This window comes from Notamacropus eugenii, chromosome 1 (assembly GCF_028372415.1).
Source record: "Notamacropus eugenii isolate mMacEug1 chromosome 1, mMacEug1.pri_v2, whole genome shotgun sequence".
Classification (NCBI taxonomy): Eukaryota; Metazoa; Chordata; class Mammalia; order Diprotodontia; family Macropodidae; genus Notamacropus; species Notamacropus eugenii.
In genome coordinates, this window is record NC_092872.1 from 124,670,815 (window position 1) to 124,698,761 (window position 27,947).

General features: G+C 39.1%; 1 protein-coding gene across 11 annotated transcripts in view; it reads left to right on the top strand.

The window, feature by feature from the left end:
- Positions 1 to 27,947, top strand: part of TLN2 (talin 2) — a 565,589-nt gene that overhangs the window by 451,015 nt on the left and 86,627 nt on the right. For all 11 annotated transcript variants that reach the window (XM_072612946.1, XM_072612883.1, XM_072612950.1 and 8 more), the window contains 3 exons: positions 389 to 490; positions 4,238 to 4,408; positions 25,163 to 25,309. In XM_072612946.1, coding sequence (XP_072469047.1) covers positions 389 to 490; positions 4,238 to 4,408; positions 25,163 to 25,309 — 420 coding nt within the window. The remainder of the gene's footprint in view (positions 1 to 388; positions 491 to 4,237; positions 4,409 to 25,162; positions 25,310 to 27,947) is intronic.

Consider the following 27,947-nt stretch of genomic DNA (forward strand, 5'->3'; position numbering starts at 1 on the left):
CCTTTGTATCTGGTTCAGTAGTTTCAGTGATTTTTCCTGAATACTCTAATGATATTAAAACAAAGATGAAGGCATTACTTGTCATACCTCAGCTGGGGCTGGAAACAAATAGGAGATAACTTGGGGCTGTCAAGCAAAGGTAGAGACCTACCTCTGATCTTGTACGGAAAGGTGCTTAGGGAGGCTGCTGGCCACAGGGAGTATGTGCCCTTGCTACTGAGATGAATCCAAGTGAATAATTTTAAAGTGCCAGCGTCCTTGTGACCATCCACTTGATCCTGTATCCAACTGTAGGCCTCCATCCCTATGCATGCCTGTCTTTTATGAACCAGGGAAGCCCAGTGAGTAAACTGTAAAAGGAGAACTTGACAGTGCCTTTCCTTGTCAGGCTTTGCAGGAGCAGTTGACATCCGTGGTCCAGGAAATCGGACACCTTATCGATCCCATTGCTACAGCAGCTCGAGGAGAAGCAGCCCAGCTGGGACACAAGGTACTCTGGCCTCTTGCGATTCTTTTGAGTGTGGATGTGTATCTGTGTGTGTGTGCATGTGTGAGCACACTGCCCATCTGGATTTGCTTAGAGAAGGAGAAGTATTTGAATTGGTTATGTGCCAAAAAAATCTCTTCCCATCATGCTGTCAGGTTAGTCGGATGGTTGCTTCCAACGCTACATGAAGCCTCATCCTAGCATGCACTTCAGAAATTAAATCATTTCCAGACCTACAGTGCCCATTGAGGTACAACAGAAACAGCAATGCCCTGTGCCTCTTCCTCTTGGGCATGGCAACAAATGCAGTATCTAGGACCCTTCTCTGCTGGCATTCTTATTTGACAGTGCATTCCTTTTAAGAACCAGAGCTCTTTGGTACAGTTGAAGACTGAACTGAACAGGCTAATTTTGACTTCAAGAGGTGTTTGGTTTTTTTAATCATTTAAGTTTACCTCATTTCAGCATATTTAGTATTTCTCTCCTGACTCTTGAAATTAGGGAAAAGAATAGTTGCAGATAGTCTTTGCAGAACAGAAGCCTTTCCCTTACTGCTTGCCTAAGACAGTCATTCTCTTAGTACTAATACTTCTTTTATTTTAAATGTTTATTAAATCCTTAAGCTGTATTAATTATGTGAATTCTTTACTGGCACTTTACTTATTTTGGAAATGTTCATCATAGATATTATAAAGTAGATTTTAATTCCCTTGTGATTTTGTCCATAGATCATATTCTTCAGATAATGAAACTGAGTTTCCAAAATTTCTGAGGGGGAAAGACACTAACCCTTCTGGTTGCTTTTTTTTTTAATGCCAAAATCACCTAATGGTATGACAAGATTTTCTACTAGAGTCCATCTTTTCCTCTTTACAGCTTCAGGGATTGTGGAAAAGAGAAAAGAACATTAGATTTAAAGTCAGGAGATATCGGTTCAAATCCTGGCTTTCTATTAGCGGTGTCTTGAATGCACCAAATTCCACAAAAATTGTTATATTTGCATTTATTTACACATTTGCCCAGTTGCCTCCTCCTCAGTTTTTTTTGGTCCTATCTTCATATATCTTGAGGACTTTTTTTCAGTTGTTTTTAGCAATAAGATAATAGGAAATAAGGAAGAACTGTATTCATTACTCCATCTAGTCATTCAGTGAGTCAGCCATCATACAATTAAGTGACAGGCAGTGGGCTAATCCTCGGGGATACAAAGACAGCAGAAAACCTGTCCCTGCTCTCAGGGAGTTCCCAGTCTAGTGAGGGACACAACAGGCAAACAACAGGAGAAGCAAAGCCTCCCACAGGGCTTCAACAGCCTAAGACTAAGAGCCCTGGTGGTGTACCACCTGGGACCAGAAAAATCCATTTCCATCTATTTCTTCTTATTTGATGGATCTAATTCTTATTAAACAACATTCTCTTGAACCCGGAGGATTCTTAACCCAGAGTCCTCAAACTTGCTTTTTAAAAGTACTTTTATAACTATTTCAACATATTTGGTTTCCTTTGCAATTCTACTTTTTATTTTATGCATTCAAAAACATTCTGAGAAGGGGGTCTATGGGCTTCAACAGACCGCCAAAAAAGATTAAGAACTCCTTTAAGTAATCCATCAATTAAGTTAATGAAATGCACTTTTAGAATGACATTTTATATAGAGTGCTTGCAATTTTCAGATTCCTCAGAGCATCTTATGTAAGTCTCTCTAATAAATATAGGAAATGCCTCATAGATTCAATACCCAGTGCGCAAATAAAATAGTGTCACCTTTGAGAGAGCAACAATCCCTAGCCATAGAGGAACAGATTGAAAACTAACACTAGTGTTTCTGAAGCTGTGTGCAAGATAACCCTTTTAGGAAACCTTTTCCTAATCTGATAATCATGATCCTAAATCAAAAGTGTTATTTCTAGGTCACTACTAAGTGGTAGAGAATCCATTCTGACTTCTAAATTTAGAGAAATACATACAGGTTTAATCTGGCTCCTGTTTGTCCAGTCCTTGCCACAGCGTTCTACATCCACCTGTTCTTCTCGTCCTCCCCGGTCTCCATAGATATACCAGACCTATTCACTCCCTCTCCTGGTACTTTCACATTGCATCACAGTGTCCAAGAATTACCAGCGTCATTAGTCTAACACAGAATCTGGAGGTATTCCAAAAGCTATGTAGTTTTCTGATAACATTTCACAATCATGTCTAGAAATAGATTCACACAGTACATTTAAAACGCAGAATTAATACCTATTAAAGAAATGAGAACATCACAGCTCTGAATATTTAAAGGCACAGTAGTTGTTTTGATGTATTTTTTTTCCCATTATACTGAGCTCCTTGAGAGCAGGAGCTGTATCCCCAGCATTTACCACAGTGCCTAGAACATAGGACGGGCTTCATAAATACGTAATGACTGAATGGCTTTTCAAAGTTGCAAACTTACTCATATTTGTTATGGAGGAGATTTAACTATAAATACAAGAAGAGGATATAAAATTATTTCATGTACAATAGAGCTTAACACAAATTATTTTAGCAGCATTTTCCTGGAGCTCAGTTCCATCATATTATTGCCCAGGTTTGCATTTCTTAAGGGTAGCTAGGTGGTACAGTGGTTAGAGCACCAGGTCTGGAGTCAGGAAGTTTTGAGTTCAAATCAGTCCTCAGACACTTGGTAGATGTGTGATACTGAGCAAGTCACTTAACCCCTATTTGCCTTAGTTCTTCTGTAAAATGGGGACACACTGGAGAAGGAAATGGCAAACCACTCCATTATCTTTGCTGAGATTCGTGTAGAGTTGAACATAACTGAATGACTGAACAACACCACATTCCTTAAAGGAAGCTTTAGAAAAGAATGCCTTTGTATTGAAAACCCAGTTTTTGAGCATTGGAGCATCACAAAAGTAAAAGATTCATTATGCCCTCCCATATTTGTATGGCCAGAATGGTGAGACCAAGATTCCTCTTACTTAAAAAACAAACAAACAAAAAAATCACACATACACATAGAGTTCATTGTCATGACAACACACAGGTTAGACAAAGAGGGTTCATCTCTATGGAATATTATGAAGTATCCTTCTTTTTCTTCTTCTAGTCTCCGGGTTACAGACCTGGACCTGATAACAATTTGCTTCCTTTATTAAAGCATTAAGTGAAACCTTAGAATGGATCCAATCCATCACTGTCTCTTGGTAGTTCAATAAATAGCTTTTCATCAGCCTAGGCGAAATCCAAAGCTAAATGTCTGAAGAGAATGATAAAAGATTTTTTTGCTTTTTATTTTTCTTTCATTTAAGCTTCATGAAAGTATCCTAGAATCTAATAGAAAACATGACATTTGAAATGGACACAAGGAAGTAGTCTTTTCGTTCTATCGTGAAATAAAAGAATCTTATCCCTCAGTGATCAAGCTTTCTTTGCATAGTAGAAGAAATAATTGTCCTTGTTTTTTCAAGAGCCCTTAAAAGTTTCTTGTTTTCAAAATAATTGGCTCTAACATCAGATACATTTAAACTCCATACTGCTGAACAATTTTCTCTACGCTCCTGTTGTGTTTAGAAAAGGGAGGTAGAATTCCTCAAGGCAGTTCAGAACTGTCCATAAATTTGAAGATGGGTTTTTAAAAGCCAAGTTACATATCTTCCTACAGAGTCATCTGATCTTTCTTTCTTTCCCTGAAAAGTATGGCTTAAGACATATTACATTGAATACTGTCGTTTTTTTTCTTTTTGTGGATGTTTTCGTTGCAAGGTCACACAGCTGGCAAGCTACTTCGAACCCTTGATCTTAGCTGCCGTTGGTGTTGCATCTAAGATCCTAGATCATCAACAGCAGATGACAGTACTGGACCAGACCAAGACCCTGGCGGAATCTGCTCTACAGATGTTGTATGCTGCCAAGGAAGGTGGAGGCAACCCCAAGGTAGAGTCTAAAGAACCTTTCCCCCATGAAGACCTCACAGTGGGGTCATGTTGAAGCAGTCACACATTCCTGCTGTGTGAAGTATTGCCTGGAAATCTTGGGTTTTCCAAATCAATAAATCTTTCCTTTCTTCTTTATTTTTGGACGGTGAACTTATACAAGACAAAGAAAATGTCTGTAGTATTGGCGTTCTTAATATTCACCGGGGAAAGGGTGAGAAAACTACCTGATGAAAACCATTTTGGTCGACTTCTTTTTCATGATACAGCAGTCGTATCTCAGCAGGCGAGCCTCTTTTGGGATGCGTGTGATTATTACAGGAGTAAAAACACTATCTCTGGGCGTCTACACAGAGTACAGGGACTTCTTTTCATTATTTTCAAGCAAGTGACATATCATCAGATGCATCTCTCAGTTCAGATATTCACTGCAGCACAAAGCAAAATGTGGTGTAGGATCACTGGTGGTATTGACTGTTGTTACCTCAGGGACAAGGCGTGTGAAATGCTCTGGCCCATTTGCAAATGGAATATTTCTTTAGCTTGTAATATTTTGTTATTACATTTGGTGGCCAAGGACAGCCATGTGTCCTTTTCTTTAAGAGGTAATGTTTGTGTTGAAATGTTTCACGAAAGAAACAGCAAGTGCCTTCAGTTCATCAGGACTTGAATCCTAGAAATGGAGGTTTAAGGGGGTCCCCATCCATTCAATGACTGAGTACAACAGGTTACGTTGGATCTCAGTGCATCCTTCTATAAGCAATTTTATTTGATAGAATATAGGGTATAAAGATATAGTTTTAATGTTTAATAACCTAATTCCACTGAACTACTAACACATAGATATTTTCTTTGTGAAATTTATGTGTGCAATGTCCGTGCAGCTTTAAATACCTTAAAAATATACTTTACTTTAAATACCTTAAAGCTGTACTGCGACTTTTGGGACAGTGCGTGTAACAAAGACAGAACAAGTCTAAAAATGTGTTTTGATATTTTATATGGTTACTATCTCCTCAATTTCTTCAAACATGCCAAGCACTAGAAATTGAAAATAATACAGTGAGTAGATACGAGAGAAATCAATTAGTTGGATAAAGGCAGATATGGCATGCCTATAAAATTTATAAGACTGGCCCTTTTGCCCTTCCTTGGGCAAGGCACTCCATCTCATGCCTCCACAGCCTTGAACAGTCATCCACCGTGCTTGAAACACTTTCCCACCTCACTTCTGCCTCTTAGAATCCCTCATTTTCCTTAGAACCCTGTTCAAGCTTTACCTCCATAAAGCATTTCCTGATCCCCCCAACTGCCAGTGCCCTAACCCTAAAAAATTTGCCTTATATTTATATATTTTTATTTATGTGCCTAATGTCTCCCTGGATAGAATGTGAGTTCCTTGAGACAAATGACAGTTTCAGTTTTACCTTGGTACCCTTGCCCCCACCCCCAGCAGAAGGCTGGCAGACTCTTTTGTTGACCAATTGAAATTATTTGTACGTATTCTCTCTGGTTGTCTTGAATGCCTGAAATGGTAACCCACCTCTTTTCTACCACCTGATCTCCTTGGCTTCCTTTAAGTCCCAGTTAAGTCCCACACCATCTGCAGGAAGCCCTTCCCAACCCTTTTAATTCCAATGCCTACCCTCTGTTCATTTTTGCTTATATATCCTGTACTATATATCACTTGCTTTGTTTATATTTGCATGTTATCTCCCCCACTAGATTGTAAATTTTTTGAGGGCAGGGAATTTTGCCTGTTTTTATATCTCCAGAATTTAGCACAATGCCTGGCACCGTGTAGGCCCTGAGTAAATTTGAATTGTATAATAATACATACACTGAATAAAACTGAATGTGTATTGTCCTTCAAGGCTAAGTATCGGGTCATACAGATTTTAATGGTGACCATAGTAAGCACTTAATAAATCCTTGCTGATTGATTGATAGATTGATTGACTGTCTTGTGGAAGAGGGACTGTGATCTTGTGCTTTGCCCCAGGGAGAACTAGGAATAGCTCAGTGAAATTGCACAAGGGCGTGTGCAATAAAGAAAAGCTTCCTAACAATGAGTTCCATCCAACTGCTAAATGGGCTGCCTCAGGGCATTGGGAGCTTCCTGGAGGCCTCTGAGCAGAGGCTGGAGAATCACTTGTCTGTTACATCGTAGCTGGAATTGATTTTTCATGTTCAGATCAGACTCTGGCCATTTTAGTCTCCTAGCTCTGAAATTCTGCCAGTTGGTCATCAGAACCCAAGGTGAGGTGATAAGAGGCCAATTGCTTTTGAAATAAAAAAAGAAAAAAAAACAAAGGGCATATCTTCAGGGTGTGGCTAAGAAAGACTCCTCACCATGTGCCTCTTGGATTGCATGAGTATTTCAAACCTCAGAAGAAGATGAACAGGAAATGCAACATGGGAAAGGAAGAGATGTTTAACATAAGTATTTTAACAACCTTATACTTTATGATGTCTGGTGAGGTGCTGATCTAGACAGAGTTAGAGCTGAAATGTGAGTTTGTCAGTTAACTGAATTACTAATAATACATAATAGATAGGTGAGCTCCCTTTCTGACCCAGTTTTCACACTTGTAGGGAATCAGGCTGGTTCAAATACTACCATCTAAGAATGAAGACCACGTTTTTTTCAAAAGCACATAGCTTTACTGTATACACTCTTACCAAATGAGCATGTTCTTTTACAAACCAGAAATTATATAAGATAATAATCCTGATGGCTCAATTGGGTATGGATTTGATCAAGATGAATATAAGCGAGTCCTGATACCTAAGTGACGATAAGAAGCCCCAAGTGACACGGGCAAGACATTTTCTACAAGGGAAGAGAAAAGAGGGGAAAAGAAAAGAAAAAGAAAGTGGAAGGTTATTTTAAAAGAAGGGGAAGAAGAGAAAGAAATAATGTGAGGTATGATATATTTTATGACATCTAATAATTTTTAAAATGAAGTCCTATAGTTGGTCTCCAAAACTCCTTTGGGACATAAATAGGAATCACAGAATCCCTATTTTATACATGAAAATGACTTAAATGAGAATAAGGGTGACTTTATTAATCAGTTCATCAGTAAACATCTTTAAATGCCTACTACGTACCAGGCACCGTGCTAAACACTGTTTATATGGTATGTCCATATTAAATTTTTTGAAAGTTTTTTGAAGTTTCTTTTTTTCCCCCACAAAATAAAATTTGGAAAGATGTGTGTGTTCACATGCATGCATACATATGTACATATTATGAATATATAAATGTACATGTACATATAAATATACATATATATTATATAAAGGTGGGGAGAAGGAAGGCATGTGCTACAAAACACTAGAATTGTCTTATAAGTTAATTTCTGATATAAATGCTTAGGCTAGATCAGTATGAAATTTTGGTAATTGACATTTTTCTTTCTTATTTCTAAAAAAACTTGAAAGTGACTTGGCTACCATAACACAGGGAATTCATGACAGAACAGAGACCGAAACCAGGCTGTCATGATTTCTAGCTTCTCAGTACTATCAGCCTTCCTTAGTTTTACGCTGTGGTCTTCTCCCTACAGGGCTAGAGCATGAGGATTTATTTTCTTTCTGAAAGGAAATATTCCATCAGGCAAATCTGACTAGATTTCTAGTATGTGGTTTTTCACTGAGTTTTTATTTATATAGAGAAAAATCTCATAGCTGGAAACATATATATATCTAGAACTGTGTGTTTGGTAATGAAATTTTCAGTTTTAGAAATAAAAACTGAAAGCTGGGCTAAATATTTCTCAACAACTCACCTTTGACTTCTGAAATGCTAGAAAATATGGTTGGTGAATGCAAGATTCTGCTGCCTCTCTCCTTCAGTCCCTATCCCTGCTCCTCTTTAAACTAGACCACTTTTGGAAATCTTCCATTTTCTTACACGTCCTTGCTGAGTTGCAATTCTCTGACCTCTGGCCACAGCTCCATCTCTAGAGTGGTACAGGCCAAGGAACCCTCCCAGAATATGTCTTTTCTCCACCTTCACCTCATCTTTTTGAAACAAGTAAAAATTGTCTAAATAGCAGAGAACATCAGTATTTGGTGAAAGAAATGACCACAGAGAAAAATGTAAATTTTTAGAATCTTAATGTTGGAAGGAACCTCATAGGTCAGTGCCTTTGAGCCCAAAGGTCAGTCCTCCTTCCCACTTCATTATAGGAGTCCTTCCTATAGCATCCTAATGATAGCACCTATTTATATGATGCTTTTTGGGTTAGGGTTAGGGTTAGGAATATAAAACACATTGTCCACAATAATCCATCAAGGCACATGATGCAATTGGCTCCATTTTACATGTGAGGAAACTGGGAACTAGAGAATTGAAAGGATTTGCCTATGATCACACAACTAGGTAAGTAGAGGGGGCAAAAACCTATATTTTTCTGATTCCGTCTCTAGTCTGCTTTCTACTTTTTGGTTTTGAGAGCATATGGTGATTGGTTGGCAAAAGTCCCAGAGACAGGCAGTTGGGGCAAGTTGAGGTCCTGATTTCTCATGTTGCTGAAATTCTGGGGCCATCGGTGTCTTTGTTCACACTGCTGTGACACTGACCACTGAGTTCAGTCCACACCTGGCAAGAGGATTCTAAGACCTTAAGAAATGAAGCCAACAATAATTAAACAATGTAGAATTAGAAACTCATTGAATGGCAGGATAGGGATCAGGTCCTTGGTCTCTGCCTGAATACTTCTGTGGACTAAAGTATAAATTCTAAATGGTTTAATCACATATCCAAGACCTTCTACAAACTTTTTAGTCATTTCAGACTCTTTGTGACCCCATCGAAGGCTTTCTTGACAAAGACACTACAGTGGTTTGCCATTTCCTTCTCCAGTTCACTTTATAAAGGCAAACAGGGTGAACTTGCCCAGGGTCACACAGTAAATGTCGGGCCACATTTGAACTTAGAAGCATGAGTCTTCCTGACTCCAGGTGCAGCCACCTAGGTTTTCTAAAACCTACTGTCTCATTGCCTTTCTATCTTTATTTCACAGTTTTTCCCTCTACCCCATCCCAGGTTGACTACCATGTCCAGAATTTTCCTTCTTCTGTACCTTTGCTGGGTCTTCTATCTGCACTTAGATTTGCCTTTAAGTGCAACCCTTCTTTCCTGGGCCTCCTGCCCTTGGCCCATGTCTACCTGTTGAAATTCTATTCATTGGTGAAGACTAAGTCCACTTCCTCATTTCTTTATTACCCTCTCTACCCCCTGCCTCAGGTAGAAGTAATCTTTCTCTGAGCATAGTGTAAATCTTCATGCCTCACTTATGCGTTTGGCATAGCCTGCATTATGGGTAGTATATTGTTTGTGGATTATATTCCTCCTCATAAATCATAAGATCCATGAGGACTGGTACTCGGCTTTAATTTTATTTGTATTTCCTCTGACTTCTAGTGTATCGCTTTCCATATACCAAGTGTGTAATAAATTGATATTGAATAAGTACATAAATGCCTCATGAGGCAGTCTACTTTATTTGATGAACAGCTCCAGTTTTTAGAGACTTTAAAAAAATTGAACTGAGATCTGCCTCTTTGAAACATCTTCCTGTTTGCTATGCCCTAGGGCTAGCTCTGCCCAGCTCTACTAGGTACAGTACTAAAGAGAAACTAATAGGCTTCATTTACCTTTAAAATATAATTTAGTCTACAAATTGAACAGAATCTTAATGTGTTTTACTTTGTGCTGTGGAATGTAATAACAAGGAACCTTTCTTTAATGTTAACTGAGCACCTACTGTTCATTAATTCCTTCATAAAAGATTTATTAAGGACTAGTCATATGGAGAACATAAGTATCCTTGTCACTGAAGGTGGAGGGAAGAGGATGCTGAATTTGAAGAAAAAGTGCTCCCTGCCCACATGGAACGTACACTCTAGTAATAGATAACTATAAGTGACAGTGCCACTAACCCTAACCCTAACCCTAACCCTAAATGCATTAGAGTCCTTCAAAAGAAGATCCGTTGTAAGGTCAGAAGGGGAAAGTTTTTGCTGATGGCAGGATTAGGAAAAGGGTTAGAGAGAAGGTGATATTTGAATTAGTCTCTAAAGGATGGATATGACTACTGCAGGATTAGGCAGCAGGGAAGTTATTCCATTCATGAAAGAGAAGAATGAAACGTAGGGCTTGTTTGGGGAACTAAGCGTAGCCCGATTTTGCCAGATATAAATTTGGTCAATACAGGGGAAAGAGTAAAGCATGGTTACAACAAACTGGATATTAGCACCCTGGCCAGGGGCAAGGGGAGACAGGCTCCTGAGTCAAGTCAGCACTCTTCAGAGGTCATCATTGAACCAAACTGCTGGATTCTGCTACCATACTATGGTGTGCACGTGGCATCCATACTACTGTTAATTGGTCATGCACTTCTATGCAGATAGGCACGGTGATTTCAGGATAAGTAAGAGTAGAATGCACCACCAATAGTTATAGCCATGTGTGAGTCTTATAAGTGTGTGTGTGTGTGTGTGTGTGTGTGTGTGTGTGTGTGTGTGTGTGTGTGTGTTCCCTCCTCCTGGGTATCTTATTATTCATGGGATTTCTGTGATAAAGTCTTCCAACAACACCCTAAGGTTTTTCTCTTGTAGGGCACAGCCATTTCAGTTTCTATCCTAAGAGGGAAGGGGGCTAAGGGACTCAAAGGATGTAATACCCCAAATGTAATAGTACTATTAGCATAACGAATTATATTTTTACCCCTCCACCTCATTCGAAATCTAGGCATATGTGGTGCACAGTTTAAAGGAGCCGTTGTCCAAGCTACCTAGGAGTTACTTCTCGGGCAGTATTGAAGTCAGATGGGCTCATGCATGTTGTCATCCTGACACACCTCCCCTGCAAAGGCCGTACTGCAAGTAGCTATACTCCTAAGCAAACCTTGACCTTCATGGGCTAGAGTGAATTAGTTATAAAGACAAATCCTTGCTTTTTTGAGGTAGACCAGATCATCATCATCATCCTCACAAGTGGTAACATTTATATAGCATTCTAAGGTTTGCAAAGCACTTTGTATAAGTTACCTCATTTGATCCTTACAACAACCCTGTGAAGTAGCCGGATATAAAGCAAGCCCATGTAAATTGTCAGCATTCCTATATATCACTAAAAGGATTCTGTAGGAAGAGATAGCTAGAGATATCCCATTTAAAATAACTCTAGATGGTATAAAATACTTGGGAATACACCTACCAAAATGAACTCGTGATCTGTATGAACAAAGCCATTAATAAAAATTGTACATAAATAAAATCAGATTAAGTAAATGGAGAAATATAAATTATTCATAGGTAGGCAGGGCCAATATAATGAAAATGACAATTTTACCAAAATTAATCTATATATTCAATTCCATCCCAATTAAATTGCAAAAAAAATTAACTTATGGAGCTAGAAAAAAATTCATTTGGAAGAACAAAAGATTAAGAATAAAAAAGAAACCAGTGGGAAAAATGTAAAGGAAGGATGTTTAGCAGCACCAGATCTTAAACGTATTTTATAAGGCGGTAATTGTCAAAACTGTCTGGTACTGGCTAAGTACAGCAGGAGATCAGGGGAACAGAGTAGACATACAATCTAAAACAGTAAATGAATATAGTAACCCAGTGTTTGACAGATGTAAAGACTTTAGTTTTGGGAAATAAGAATTCATTTGGTAAAAATTGTTGGGAAAGTTGGAAAGCAGTCTGGCAGAAATTAGGCATACACTACACCATTCTATATATACCATCCTATTACCATTTACCAGGATAAGATCAAGATGGGTACATGACTTAAATATAAAGGGAGACATTACATGAAAATTTGAAGAACATGGAACATATTACCTATCAGACTTATGAATAATTTATTAACAATTTTTGAACAAACAAGAGATACTGTTGTGAGATGTGAAACGGATAATTTTGAATACATTAAGTTAAAAAGGTTTTGTGCAAATAAAACAAATGTAGCCAAGATCAGAAGGAAAGCAGAAAATAGGAAAGCATTTTTATAGATAGTTCTCAGATAAAGGTCTCATATCTCAAAAATATATAGAACTTTGTCAAGTCTATAAGAAGGTGAATTATTACGCAATTGATAATGGTAAAAGGTTATAAACAGGCAGTTTTCTGATGAAGAAATCAAAACAATTTATAGTCATATGAAAAAAGACTCTACAGCAGTATTGATTTGCGAAATGCAAATTAAAACAACTTTGAGCTATCATCTCACACTGTCAGAGTGGTTAAAACGATAGAAATGGAAATTGACAAATGTTGGAGGGCGTTAATTCGTTGTTGGTGGATCTGTGAGCTAATCCAACCGTTTTGGAGAGAGATTTGGAATTATGCCCAAAGAATTATTCGACTGCCTAGACACTTTGAGCCAGCAATACCACTGCTTGGTCTGTCTGCTGATTAGGGAAAATGGAAAAGAACCTGCATGTTCTGAAATATTTATAGCAGCTCTCTTTGTAGTACAAAGAACTGGAAATTGCAGGGAGGCCTATCAATGGGCAATGGCTAAACAAACTGGTATATTTTTACGATAAGATATTACTCTGCTATATAAGAAATGATGAGCTTAATTATTTTAGAAAAGTGTGGAGAGACCTCCATGAAATGACGAAGAGTGAAATGAGCAAAGCCAGGAGAACGCTGTATACAGTAACTGCAGTATTATTTTAAGAACAGCTTTAAGCAACCAAATCATTGTGAATATAATAAATACCCAAATTAACTACAAAGACCCAGTGAAGGAAGTTGCTATTTAAATCCAGAAAAAGAACTAACATATATGTATGTGTATGTATGTGTGTGTATGTATCTACATATGTATCTAGTAGTAGCTATCTCAAAGTTTGGGGTGGCAGGAGGGAAGGGAAAAAAGAAAATAACACGATAACTTTGTTGTATATTTGAAAGAAATAGCAAATTGTACATAATGGATCTGCAATTTCAGGTGCAGTTGTTTTTCTGTTCCACTTTGTTATGGAAATTCTTGTTTTATTTCTTAAGCTCAAAATAAAATAAATTTTAAAAAAGAAAGAAGGAAATCACTTAGTGACAGGAAGACCTTCGTGATCTCCCTGACTCTGGCAGTTCTAGGGCTATCAAGCTTTTTGTTTGTGCCATGGTGGTGCGGCGGACCACTGTGTTCAGTAGCATGGCCTGCTAAAGCCATAGGAAATGAGGTTAAACAAAAAGCAAGGCTGGAATTTCTCATCTGGAAAGAGAAACCTGTTGAGGAGCCTGGGGAAGGAAAAGGCAGCTCTTCTCCCTTGTTAACCTTGAGATTGAGGCTAAACCTTGACTTGGGGTTCCAGCCCAAAACTAAAGGGGAAGCCCCAAATGTTAATTATTAAGGTGCTTTAGGGAACTCTTATTTCCTGAAGCCAGGAGAGCATATGAAAAGTACATTCCCTGAAGCAGAAGGTCACTCTCTGCGAGGGGAGGGGTTCAGTCTGTTGGACTGAGTTTCAGAGGCATGAATGCAGACAAGATGCTATTTGTTTTCTCCTGGTTTGAGCCAAATCAAATTAGAGGTATAGAGCATCGAGAGCTGCCCCAAGAGCCAGGAAGGTCTGGTTTTAAGTGGTGCCTTTGACACATTGGTGGTACAAGAAGTCATTTTATCTCTCAGGGCTCTAAGCAATTGTATCAGTAAGTACCCCAACATACACAGGGGGGCCTGCTCTCACAGGTTCTTCGATCTGCTTCTCTAAAAGGAAAGGCAACTTTGAGGGGTTAACAATCACTTTAATCAAGCATATATAACATTCCTTTAACCAAGAACGTTTATAAATATTCACCTAGTTCAGGAGAGTCAGCACCCTGAATTTCAGAAAAAATACAGAGAAATCAAAGATCAACAGACATGGCTTCCTCTGTCTAACCATAATCAGTGCATGTATCACAGATCAACAGACAGGTCCAAGTGTCTGACCATAGTTACCAGAAGGGTAAACACTGACATCTGGGTTTTCAAAGCAGGGGAGAGAAGATCCTTTGCGGCTTCCCAAAGTCTTATCTGACACACAAAGCTTCTTCCAAAAACTAAGCTCCAAAGTAAAACCGAACCAAAGTGTATTTATATACTTTTGAGAGCCAGAGGGCATGACCCTCTGACCCAGTGCCTCCCTAGAAAAAACAAAGGGTACTTGGGACCCTCCTACAAAATAACTCCCCTAATCTGTCTTCCCTCAATGGGCAGGCCCATCAATGTGTGGGGACGATCTTCTTTAATCACATTCAAATAGAGGCATTATACTAAAACAAACATAGCAAAAGATCCTCCTTTGCTTGACCTCACAACTGTACATGGCAGAAAAGGTGCCAAGCCTTATTGGTAAAAGGGTTTTCCCTATCTGGGAGTTCTCTCTAACAATGAAGTTCTGAATCTAGTTCCTCTCCCTATCAAATAGCAGTCAAGATTCCCAAACAGGGAGGCCGTGGTAGGCCCAAGAGGGGGCTAGTTTCTGTTATTGTCACTTCCCTTAGGTGTAGATAGAAGGGAACCCCACTGAACACAAGTACTTGCTAGAGGTCATTAGCCCAGTGCAAGTTTATGATCCAATTTATGATCACCCTCCTGAGGTTATCCTCTCTGTCTGGACAAAATTATTCACTAAATGAGTGATCGTAGGCCTCATGGGCATACATTTGTCAAAAAGAAATTGATTCAACATTCTCAGCCAATTGCAAGGACTTTTTTGGTCCTTGTTTAGACTAAGTAGGCCTGAGTGATATCACCTTCTGTAATCCCCACTCTTTTCTCTTGGATTCAGACTATGTGGCTTGTGTTCAGGAAGGGGGAAACTATACTAAGCTCTGTTTACATCGGGCCTAGTTTTGGAGTTTGGGAGTTAGTCTTGGAGATCACCGGACAGGCATTCAAATGTGATATGACCACTCTAGTTATACATAACTCTATGCTTCTAATAGCGTTTAATGAAATGTTGGCATAGCCCATGCTTTGTTTTGGCTTTTGGACCAGTCAGTACTGTTATTCATTGAACCAGGGAAATCCCATCCAGAAAACTCCTACCAGTCCATCAATCAACAGTCATTCATTGCTTTCTATGTACCAATACAGACTTTTGCCTTTGGTGAGCTTGAAGTCTTAGAGAATTTCCTGGGACACTGAGAAATTAAGTAATTTGCCTAGGGTCCTTCAGCCAGTATATAGCAGAGGGGGGACTTGTATCCTTAGATTTTACTGAGTTGGAGGCTGGCTCTCTACCCATGCTACCATGGCTTCCCCTGTTGGAGTCTATTCATCAACATGCTCTGGCCTACTTAGATGGTATTTTGATTTTTTTCCCCTTGGTGCAAACCAAAGCATATCCCATAGATTTGGCAATATTCACTTGACTTCCCTAGCATGGATTGTTTTTTGACCTTGAGAAGGATGTTTTCCATCGGAGTCAGGTTACTTCACTGGAATTTGTGTTGCAGTCTGGATTATAAATGTATCCATCATAGGTAAGAGCTATTCAGAAGTTCAGTTCCTCTCCCAGAAGTTATACTTGTACCTGCATTTCTTAGGGACAGTGATTTTTTTCCTTAATCGCCAGTTCATGTCAAAGTACTTACGGCTGACAGTATGTTTGCCCAGAAGAAAGCTGCCATAAAAGTGGAATGTTGGGCACAAAGAAGCCTTCCAACAGTTGGAGTGATTTTCTGGCCATCCTCTTCCTCCCTGGAATTTTCATTACTTTTTCTAGAGACCAGCATCTTAGGGTAGAATTATCAAACAGAGGCCTGCAGGTGGGAATGCAGTCTGCGTGAAGCCAGGAAAACTCCTGAGTCTGTTTAACAAAATAAATAAAAATACAATAGAACATAGATAATATTCATTTGTGTTTTTGAAGTCAATATACTGCCCTAAGGGATCAATTTCTGTTTGAGTTTGACACCACTGTCTTAGAGACACACTGTTGAGGGATCAGAGAAAGAAAGAAATATTTATTTAAGTGAACCTACTACACACCAAGCATTGTGTTAAACACTTTATGAATACTATCTCATTTTATCCTCGTAACAAGCCTGGGAGATAGATTCTGTTGTTCTCCCCACATTACAGTTGAAGAAACTGAGCCCGACAGAAGTTCAATTACTTGCCCAGTGTCACACAACCTGTAAGTGAGGATAGATTTGAACTCAAAGCTCCATCTACTGGACCACCCAGCTGTAGCTTCCAGTCAGAAATAGCAGCTCGGAACTGAAATCCCTTTTCCACCCAATCACATAGTGCTTTTGACGATTGAATTGACTTTGATGAGTTTTACCTTCATTGTATAGTAGTTGCTGGGCAGCCAGGTAGTGCAGTGGATAGAGTGCTGGGCCTGTACCCAGGAAGACTCATCTTCTTGAGTTCAAATCTGTCCTCAAACATTTACTAGCTATGTGATCTGAAACAAGTCACATAACCCTGTTTGCCTCAGTTTCTTTATCTGTCAAGTGAACCAGAGAAGGAAGTGGCAAACCACTCCAGTATCTTTGTCAAGAAAACCCCAAATGGGGTCACAAAGAGTTGGACACAACTGAAAACAACTTAACAACAACATGTCTTTGTATGGATTTCTCATTCAGGTTGCTTCAGATAGAGGCCCCCGTTCAGCTGCCAAGTACTAAAAAGAGTTTTAAAATAAATTAGAGATTGATTTATTGCTTACGTCTACTATCACACACAGGTGGTATGACATGTAGAATGAGGAAACCAAGATGTTAAGCATGACTTCTTTTGTTTGTCTAGAGATTTGCAGCAGAATGGGGTCTTGTTCCTAATGATGGCAGAGTTTTCCAAGAAAACTCATATCCTCACCCTTTCAGGTAGCCTGTGTCTTCTCATCATTTATGTTCTGGCAGATGTACCAGAGACACAACAAATGTTAGACTTGCAGAACTGGGGAAAACACCTGCAAAAGTGAGTCAGGGCCACCCATCAGGCATGAAGTCAAGCACAGAATCCAGGGAGACTGACAGAGAACAGAGTTTCCATTGTGGGAATACAGATACCAGCTTTCAGAAGATCATGTTTTTCTCTTGCCATTCAGGCTTCTAAATGATAGATACTTAGAACAGGTTTACAAAGAACCTAGAAACTTTAGCCCTTTTTTCATGTTGCATATCTCAAGCCAGTGTGTTCCCTCAAAGACACATGGCTATAGCAAGAATGATTTGTCCCCTCTGTCGGTGAACTTGAGAAATCTCGTGGGTGTGAGACAATCATGATGCTGTCAGAAGTAAAAATTATGGTATTATTGGATTGGTCAGGTACCATATATAAGAATTATTCTATAAAATGTATACACCACCGTTTATTAGGGAGTATCACACGTAACACCCAGAGTGACCTCCGCAACCTCCTTTAGTGGGGAGCGGATTAATTGACAGCCTCCTGGTCACCTATAATGAGGATGAGAAATGTATTATGTTAGTCCTTTGCAAGGACAACACTGAGTTTTATTCCTCAGCCTCTGTGAAAATGTGGAGAGAGTATTTAATGGAGGGATTTAAGAAGGATAGTTATGATTACAAAACATTGTAGCAGTGTTCTTGTCCTTCAGAAGGCAGACCCAGGTCACCTCTGGGATTTGGAAAGGATGTGGTTACACTGTTGGCATTCCTTGGAGACTTCTCTGATACAAATGTATCATTATATGTTTCACTCAGGACATTGACCCTAGGGAAGGTAGTCAAGGAAACTGTGTGTGTCTCTTTCCTTTCCTTCTGAGCATCCAGCAAACTGTAGATATGCTTAGTACCTCCATAGTGATGGGGAGTGGAAAGGGAGGGAAACAGAGGAGATGAGCTTCCAAAATCAGGTAAGTCTGACTAGATGTAATATGACACTTGTCTTAGACACTATACCCTACAAACTTTAGAGGAAATTTGAGAGTTTTTTACATAATAACCTTGTAATAATGCCATGTAAAATAGCCATGTAAAAATATAATGCCATGTAAAAAAGCTTTAATTTTACTGAATGAGGAAAAAGATACTAGGAAATGCTAATGAGCATAGGAATAACTAGGTTCATCAGTAACACTTATTTGGGGATATTATGAAAAATGGATTGGAAATACAATCTCACAGTGAAGAGAGAGCTGAAGAATTCTATCTAAGAATACTGGGCAGCTAAGTGGTGTAATGTATAGAGAGTGTTGGACTTAAGAGCCAGGAAAACCTGAGTTCAAATCCTAACTAGCTGTATGACCCCAGAAAATTTACTTTACCTAGATATTCCCCAGTTTACTCACCTATAACATGGGATAATAAAGATACCTTCTGCATATAGTTGTGAGGATTAAATGAGACCATATGTTTCAAGATCTATTTAAATCTTAAAGTACATAAATATGAACTAGCTAGTAGTAGCAGCAGCAAAAGTAATAGTATGGTGGTGATACAGCAGTAGTAGGAGTAGTAGCAGTAGACACATCAGTACCTTAAAAAGAATCCCCTCTTTAACAGCTGAGTGGCACAGTGAATGGAGCAGGGCCTGGAATCAGGAAGATCTGAGTTCAAATCTGGTCTCAGATACTTACTAGTTGTGTCACCCTGGGCAAGTCACTTCACCCTGTTTGCCTTATTTTCCTCATCTGTAAAATGAACTAGAAAAGAAAATGGCAAACCATGCCAGTATTTTTGCCAAGAAAATCCTGAACAAGGTCACGAAGAGTCAGACATGACTGAACTCTAACAGAGGTGACAAGTGGTCATTCAGCTTTAAAAACCTCCACCGTGAGGGAAATGCACAACCCAAAGGCAGCTACACTTGGGGTAGCTTTATGTGTTAGGAAGTTTGCCTTTATGGTCCTGCCAAACTATGCCAGGCATTGTAGAAGATGCTGAAAAAGCATAGCGTAGGTCACTCCCACTAAGGAGGTTACAGTGTACCTGGAGAAGAAAAACTGAGCTATGTGACACAGCCATGAATCATACACAACAAAACTACTTCATGTCAGTTCTAAATTTTGTGACAGAGAGACCAGAGATGCCATGGTGGTCCCTAGGAGAGGACTGTCATTGAAAAGTAGTAGAGCAAGCAGGAAGGACCTAGAGGATATCTTCCTGGAGCTAGGTCTTGAAGGCTCCATAGGCAGAGGGGAAGTCTTTTAAGTGACTGGAAAAACATATAGGAAATCATAGAGAAAGGAATGAATAGAGCCCATTTCTGGGATACTGAGGAAGTCGACCTGACTACAGTAGAGGATGGTATATGCTTCTTGGGGTGTCACTTGGAGGAAGAATACAATATATTTATTTTGAGGTTTCAGATTTGCGTGCTATATATAGCTAAAAAAGTATTAGGTGATGAGCTAAAAAAAGACAGGCTGAAAATACAAGGAAATCTAACAGGGATAAATGTAGAGTTCTAAATATGGGTTAAAAATAAATTCAGAAGTAGAAAAGAAGGTTATGGCTAGACAGTGGCTCCTGTGAAAAAGATTTGTCAGTGCATTTTATAGGCTAATGCCTTATGGTACTATGTTGTGAGGTAGGCACAGTGCTCACACTGGGGGGCATGGGAGTCCTGCTCTCCTCAGCCCACATCTAGAGGACCATGTTCACTTCTGGATGCTTCATTTGATTGAGGATATTGATAATCTGGAGCATGTCTTGAATAGGACAAACGGGATGGTGAAAGGCCTACAGTCCATTCCATATGAAAATACAGAAACTAACACTGTTTAGCCTGATAAAGAGCAGACATGACAGGTATCTTCAGGTATTTGAAAGGCTGTCATATAAAAGAGGAATTAGATTTTTTTTTTTCTGACTAACCCTAGAAAGCAGAACTAGGAGCATTGAATGAAAGTTGTAGAAAGACAGATTACAGCTCAATGTGAGGAGAAGCTTCTTAGCATCACAGTTGTCCATAGTTGTCCATGTGGGCTGCCATGGCAGTTACTGGATTCTGTATCACTGAGGCTGGATAGCCACTAATCAAGGAATAGGATCATAGAACTAGAGCTTGAAAGCACCTCAAAAGCTGTCTTATCCAGTGCCCTTATTTTACAGCTGAGGAAATTGAGACCCAGAGAGGGTAGGTAATTTGCCCAAGGTCATTCAGTTAATAAGCATCAGAAAAAGAATTAGAATTGAGGTCCCTTCCACTTAGGAGATTCTGTGGGTATGTTCTTGGGTTTGGCCATCTACATACCAAACTTCACGCATCTGATCGTTTTTAAAGGCCCTGCCTTTTGGCCCATGTCGGAGTACAAATATTATTTCTAGTGGGAGTTTCATTTAGTTTTGTTTTGATACAGACATGTCAGATTGTTGGCGTCATTGATGTTGCAGGCATCCATCTCATTTTGAATGTTTTGAGAGCTCCAAGATCAAATATACAAGCTCTCTGTCCTGCTTTCTGCCCTTCAGTTTATAAGTAAATTTATGAAATATTTTTTTCCTCAGGTGGAATGAGTGCAGTAGGATTTTTTGCATCATGATAAATAAAGTATGGATTCTGTCTTACCCTTCCCGAGCCATGTGGTCTAGTTCATGGAGATGAAATATCGCCCTAAATTACTAGTTCATCAGTCTGTCCTTGTGAGAGAGTGTTATGCACGCTGACAGGTACCCTGAGCAAAGCCGTCTAGTGTTATCACATTTCATACCTCATTATTTGTCACATCTGAGGAAATCATTCTTGATTCCTATGCCTGCAAATTATTTTCGAGAGCAGAATAAGTTCTGGATGTTTTAATAACCTCTTTTCTTGAACTATTCATTTCTTTTAGTTGAGTAACTTCAGTCAATTAGCATTTCTGTTTTCTTATTGGTAAGTAATCAGTATAATAAAAGGGAAGGAGTACTGGTTCTAGTGTCAAAGGCCCTGGGTTCAAGTCTTACCTCAGAGGCCTACTTATTCTCTGTGGCTAATCATTCAACCTCTCAGGGCCTCAATTTCATCATATGTAAAATAAGGAGGTTGGAATAGGTAGTCTATGAGTTCCCTTCCAATTTTAAGTCTTTGATAACCATATTTCTAAGTCATCAAGGCTATTCCAGCATTTGAATACAGTTTAATTTTTATTCACATGGAAAGAGAGCAACACTAGGTGAATTTCAGCGAATTGAGGCATCTAGACCATGAGTCTGTGAATGTGTCCTCCTTGAAAAAGAGCTATGGCACTGTCATCCTATATGTGTTCAGTTGTTTCTGTTGTGTCTAACTCTTCAGGACCCCACTTGTTTTCTTGGCAAAGGTACTGAGCTGGTTTGTCCCTTTTCCAGCTCATTTTACAGATAAAGAAACTGAGGCAAATAGGGTTAAGTGTCTTGCCCAGGGTCACAGAGCTAGTAAAGAGTCTGAGGCTGGATCTGAACTCACAAAGAAGAGTTTTCCTCACTCCAGACCCTGCTGTTTATCCTCTGTGCCGCCTAGCTGACCTGTCACCCTACTTGGAAGTTGATTTTTCTAGGAGTGATGGTGGTTGTGTCCTGTTCTAACTACATGCATTCTTTTGCCCATTTCTCTTTTTGGGACATCTGGGACATGATTTCATCAGCGCAGGGAACTCCCAATGAGGAAGCCTCCTATACTAATGCCAGCGAACACCTCTTCTGCAGTTTATAGTTACAGACACTTACATGGTACACAAAAATGTTACATGACATGCCCAGGGTCACACAGTCAGTATGTGTCATAGGTGAGATTTGAAGGTAGGTCTCTCTAATTATGAGGCCCTCTATCCACTATGCTATACTCTTTCTCCTTTTATAACCAATGTTCCTTACTTAAAAGTTATCCAAACTATGCCCAAAGGGCTATAAAATTGTGCATACCCTTTGACCCAGCAATGGCACTTCTAGGTGTATATCAAAACAGTTCATAAAAACGGGAAAAGGACCCACATGTACAAAAATATTTATAGCAGCTCTTTTTGTGGTGGCCAAGAATTGGGAATTGAGGAATGTCCATCAATTAGGGAATAGCTGAACAAGTTGTGGTGTATGATTGTGATGGAATATTATTGTGCTGTAAGAAGTGATGAGCAGGCAGACTTCAGAAAAACCTGGAAATGTTTATATGAACTGATGCTGAGTGAGGGGAGCAGAACCAGGAGAACACTGTACACAGTAACAGCCACAGTGTGCAATGACTGACTTTAATAGACTTAGCTCTTCTCAGCAATGCAAGGATCTAAGACAACTCCAAAAGTCTCGTCATAGAAAATACCATCCACGTCCAGAGAAAGAACCTTGGCGTCTGGATGCAGATGGAAACAGACTATTTGCTCTCCTTTTCTTTTGTTGTTTTGTTTCTTCTTTCTCATGGTTCCTTCCATTGGTTCTAATTCTTCTTTACATCATAACTAATGTGATAATATGTTTAATATAAATGTATAAGTAGAGCCTATATCAGATTACACACCTTCTTGGGAAAAGGGAAGGATAGGGAGGGGGAGAAAATTTAAAACTCAAAACCTTATGGAAGTGAATATTGAAAACTAAAAATAAACAAATACTGTTTTTTTTAAAAGGTAACCAAAAAAGTTATCCAACTTAGCTTAGCATGAGAACAAATCTTAGAAGAGGAGGTTGGGCAGAGTAGAAGGGTCATTGGGCTTCAAGTCTGAGGACCTGGAATCGAGTCCCAGCTTTGATATTTACTGTGTAATACTGTATTGAAATTGGCTTCCTTAACTGCATAATATTTGCAATAACTATCTCCATAGACTGAGGAAATTGCTTTTGTGAATAATGAACCCCCATTCTTTTGGGAAAGCTGGGACTGCTCCTGCTTCTCGCTGGAGAACCTTCCACCCTCATCTCATCAGACTGGAGTAAAGTGACAGCGGTCAGGCCACTGACCTCAAAGTCTTGTGCTGTGTTCCCAATTCTAAGCAGTTATTCGAGTGTAGGTCTTGCGCAAGATTGTTGTTGATTTCCCCATCCATAAAAATAGGGCAAATTATTATTCATAATGCATTTGGAAAATCTCCCCCAAGAGATGTTATTTAAACACAAAAGTCTCTCTCCTTTGGTGCTAAGTGCTAATCATAAAATGTAACTCTTCCAGTATGAATTTGTTCTACTTCATTCAGTGCCTTTTTAAAAAAAAAAATGATCTCTGATGTCACAGAGTAAGGACACAAACCCTGATGTTTTCAGATGATTGAAAAATGAGGAACCTCACAGTTATTTGTGTGTAATTACAGGAGGACTTCTCATAAAATAGATGTGTCCCAGGAAAGCAATTTGTAATATGAATTTTCGGAAAAATCTGTTTTCTCATTGATTGTCATTCTAAAGTTAGGTCCTCAAATGTGGCCGTTTGAATCCAAACTTCACAAAACAAATCTCCTTGATAAAAGAATTTGTTCTATAAACCTTAGACTCAGTCTAATGACCACGTCCAAGGACCTAGAAGGCCACATGTGGCCTTGAAACCACAGGTTCCCACCCCAACCATCAGTAACACATTCTATTTCTTTAATATTCCAAGTATCCCTCATTTCATCCCTCCACAAAGTAGATCATTCCCCCTTTATACTTTAGCAAGATAGTATTTGTGAATCTCTATAGCCAAAAATAATTGGTCACTTCAAGGCTGACTTTCTAGTGATGGATCTCTTGGAACTTAGCTTGGCTGGTCCTCATTTGAGAGATATGAAATCTGTGGCTTAGGTAACCTGTTTTAGCATGGTTTTGGAGCTATCAAAGCTTACCCTACTCTATGGAACCACTACACCACAGTGAGACATTAGAAGATGACTTGGTTTGTTTTATCCCCGCTTTAGGTTACATTCCTGATCAGATTCCAGAGTGGTGCCTCTGCTTGCCATCTCAGTTTGTGCCAAGGCCTCTCAGGCACCAAGGGAGCCTTCAACCAGAATATTAATCATAAACATAAACATTAGCCAATATTAATCATATTGATCAGTAGTCAAATGCATATGCTAGCCCAAATCATCTTGGGTATAGTCACACCTGGGCTATGTGATTCATGCCTATCAGATACTAAGAACCATTCAGGGCTAGTACACCAGCCAAGATCCAAGTTCTTCCCTGGATTCTAGTGGTTCTTGAACCAAGGGCCCTTCCGTTGCTGCTTAAGTCTCAGCCACATTCACTCTGGTCCTTAGGTTTTATTATTTTTATATGGAAAAGAAAAAGCATTTTTCAAGTATGTGACAGATACACTATGTTAAGCACTATACAGATATGCCCTCATTTAATCCTTACAATTACCTCTTCATGCAGCAGCTCTTGTCTTTATTTTAAAAAGCATACATTATAGATTTAGAGCTGGAAGGTAATTTTGAGATCATGTAACCTAATCCTCTTATTATACAGATAAAAAAACTGAGGTTCAGAATGATGTGTCCACAAATAATAAGTGACAGAGTCAGGAATTGAACCCAGCTAGGCTACTCAGTGGATAGAATGCTAGACTTGGTGACAGGCCTAGCAGATCCAGCCCCATACATTTACTAGCTGTGTGATCCTGGGCAAGTCACTTAACCTCTGTTTGTCTTAATCTACTGGAGAAGGAAATGGTGAACCATTCCGGTATCTTTTCCCATGGACACTATTGTCACGCTGTGTGTTCCACAGGATCACGAAGAGTCAGACACAACTTAAGTTCATAGGATTGTAGAATTAGAGCTGGAAGAGACCTTAGAGATTACTATGAACTTAAGGCTTATAATCCTTGAGGCTGTTCTTAGAGAAGAGATTTTTTACCATCTAAAGACCATTTTTGTCCTCTTCCTAGGCACAGCACACCCATGATGCCATCACAGAGGCTGCCCAGCTGATGAAAGAAGCAGTGGATGATATTATGGTCACCTTGAATGAAGCTGCCAGTGAAGTTGGAATGGTGGGAGGAATGGTGGATGCCATTGCAGAGGCCATGAGCAAGGTGGGTTCTTTTTATCTCAGGAAACTAACTCATTATCCTTTCTTTTTCTTTCTTTTTTTTTCTTTTTGACAAGGCAATCAGAGTTAAGTAACTTACCCAGGGTCACAAGAGTCTGAGGCCAGATTTGAACTCAGGTCCTCCTGACTCCAGGGCTAGTGCTCTATCCATTGCACCAATGAGCTGCCCCTCATCATACTTTCTTGATTCTTGATTTGAGACAGCTAGGTGGCACAGTGGATACACTCTGGGCCTGAAATTAGAAGACCTAAATTCAAATCCAGCCTCAGACACTTACTAGCTGTGTAACCCTGGGCAAGTCATTTAACTACCCTTCAGTTTCCTTATCTGTAAAATGAGCAGGAGAAGGAAATGGCAAACCACTCCAGTGTCTTTGCCAAAAAAAAAACCAAAAAAAAAAACAAAACCCAGAATGGGGTCACGGAGAGTTAGACATGACTGAAACAACTGAAGAACCACAACAGTAAAGTTCAGATCCAGCCTCAGACGCACATTAGCTGTATTACCTTGGGCAATTCATTTAACCTCCATTTTCCTCAGTTTCTTCAACTGTAAAATGGGGATAATAACATAGTACCTATTTCCCAGGGGTGTTACAATGATCAACTATGATAATATTTTTAAGCACTTAGGATAGTGCCTGGCACATACTAAACGCTGTATAAATGTACTTAATATTATTCTCATTAACCTCCCTTGTATTTCTTACCCTCAGACACTTTTCCTTTGGAGATTTCCAGTTTCTCATTGCTGACTGTCACTCAGTGTCATTGTTTTCAGATCACGTATCCAACAGGCAGCTCATTTTTCCTTCTGTAAACACATTCTTCATCTTTTTCCAGTGGATCGCCATATCCTCTATAAGGAAAAATGGTGATAGCTGAGTTGGTAGTTAGGTAGAGAATATGTTCAGAGACTCATAACAACTTGTCTCCTGCTGAATCCCAGAAGGTAGCACTTGCATTGTTGTATCAGGTTGACATTCATTAGTCCTAACAATTCTTCATCTACATCTAATTACCATCGTTTGATATCATACCCAAGGAATTTAGGTGACCATAATGGAAATCTTGTCTTGAAACATCCAATGTGAGTGTGTTAATAAGGTTTTCAGGATAATAAGTGGTTGTTAATTGCTAGTTTAGAGAAGATTCGTTGCTATTGTATCAAAAAGTGGGTATACCCTGAAACTGGAGAGCACCGTAATTATCTTTAAACATTATGCACTAATTATTCCTTGTAGTTCAGACAAAGTAATAAGCCTGAACTAGGGTGTTCTGATTCCCTTTGAGGACCTCACCTGGATGCCTTGTCAAAGCACTCATTTGCTTTCTGGAATTTTATGTTGGTCTCTTGCTTTACAGTTGTTCAGTTTTGCAAAAATTGAGTATGATATTTTTCTTCCCAGGGGCCCTGGGTGCTCTGATAGGCTTTCCATGTGACTGAGCATTGTCAGCATCTGATATACCATGTATATATCTTGGAATGGCATAAAAGAATGTGGCATTAAATATCTATTTATTTCTTTACCAAACTCCTAAGATTCCAAACTTTGGCCTCTCTCCAGTGATTAAAAAAGATTTCATAAATTTCTGAGAAATGAAAAAGAAATAATTTAAATATTTGCATAACGTCAGAGTCTTATCTAGCTGAATCAGTCTATTTGACTGAGCTCTTCTTTACTAATCTAATTCAGTACCTAATGTCAGAAATATATTACCAATTTTATGGACCCAGAACCCTGTGAAAGAATGAGGGAGTAACCAGCAAGCTTGGGGCAAGTCTGATTTTACCTGACTCACTGGACTAGAACATGCTAATGTTATCACAGATGTTTGCTGGTTTCCCCAAGGTACACTTAAAGCTACCTTTTCACTGGAAAAGAGCACCAAAGCAACTTCTGCCAACATCAGTATAAGTGAATCCTTTCAAAGAGTAACATTGTAAGGAAATGTGGACACCTGTAAGGAAAAAAGGAGTTTTTGTCAATGTTTTATATAGTCATAAAAACTCAGGTTTATCTTGCTTTGTAAAAAAAAAAAAAAAAAAGAATCGGTTTTTAAAATACAATAATGATCAGCTTGACAAAATATGAACTTAGAAATTTTTGCAGTATCTGAAGTTGGTTCTAGCAAAGGACTCAAGCCATTGATCCACCATACTTCTTCTTTAGATTATGGTCGGCTGGGCTGACATTCTCTTCCTGAGTTTGAACATCATCAGGTCTCAGAATCTTGCCTGGTGCCGGCTGGTTAAGTCAGGGTAATACTGGCATGTAAATGAGACCTGCTGAGAACATGAAGCCTTAACCCAAATGGCTGACTTTAATTATGGTAATTTCTTTCCTTAGTTGTGAAGATTAAAGGAGGGGGTGACTTTTGGTGTCCCTCAGACTTGTAATGTTCGTAAAGGAAGGCCTTGCCCTCTACTCTGTAGGATTATTGAATTTTGGAATCTGGTTGGATAGACATAGTCAAAGGAAAGGTAGATAGATAGATAGATAGATAGATAGATAGATAGATAGATAGATAGATAGATAGATAGATAGATGGATGATAGAAATACGTACACACATACATATATAATACATATGTATGCATATATGTAGACATATACATAT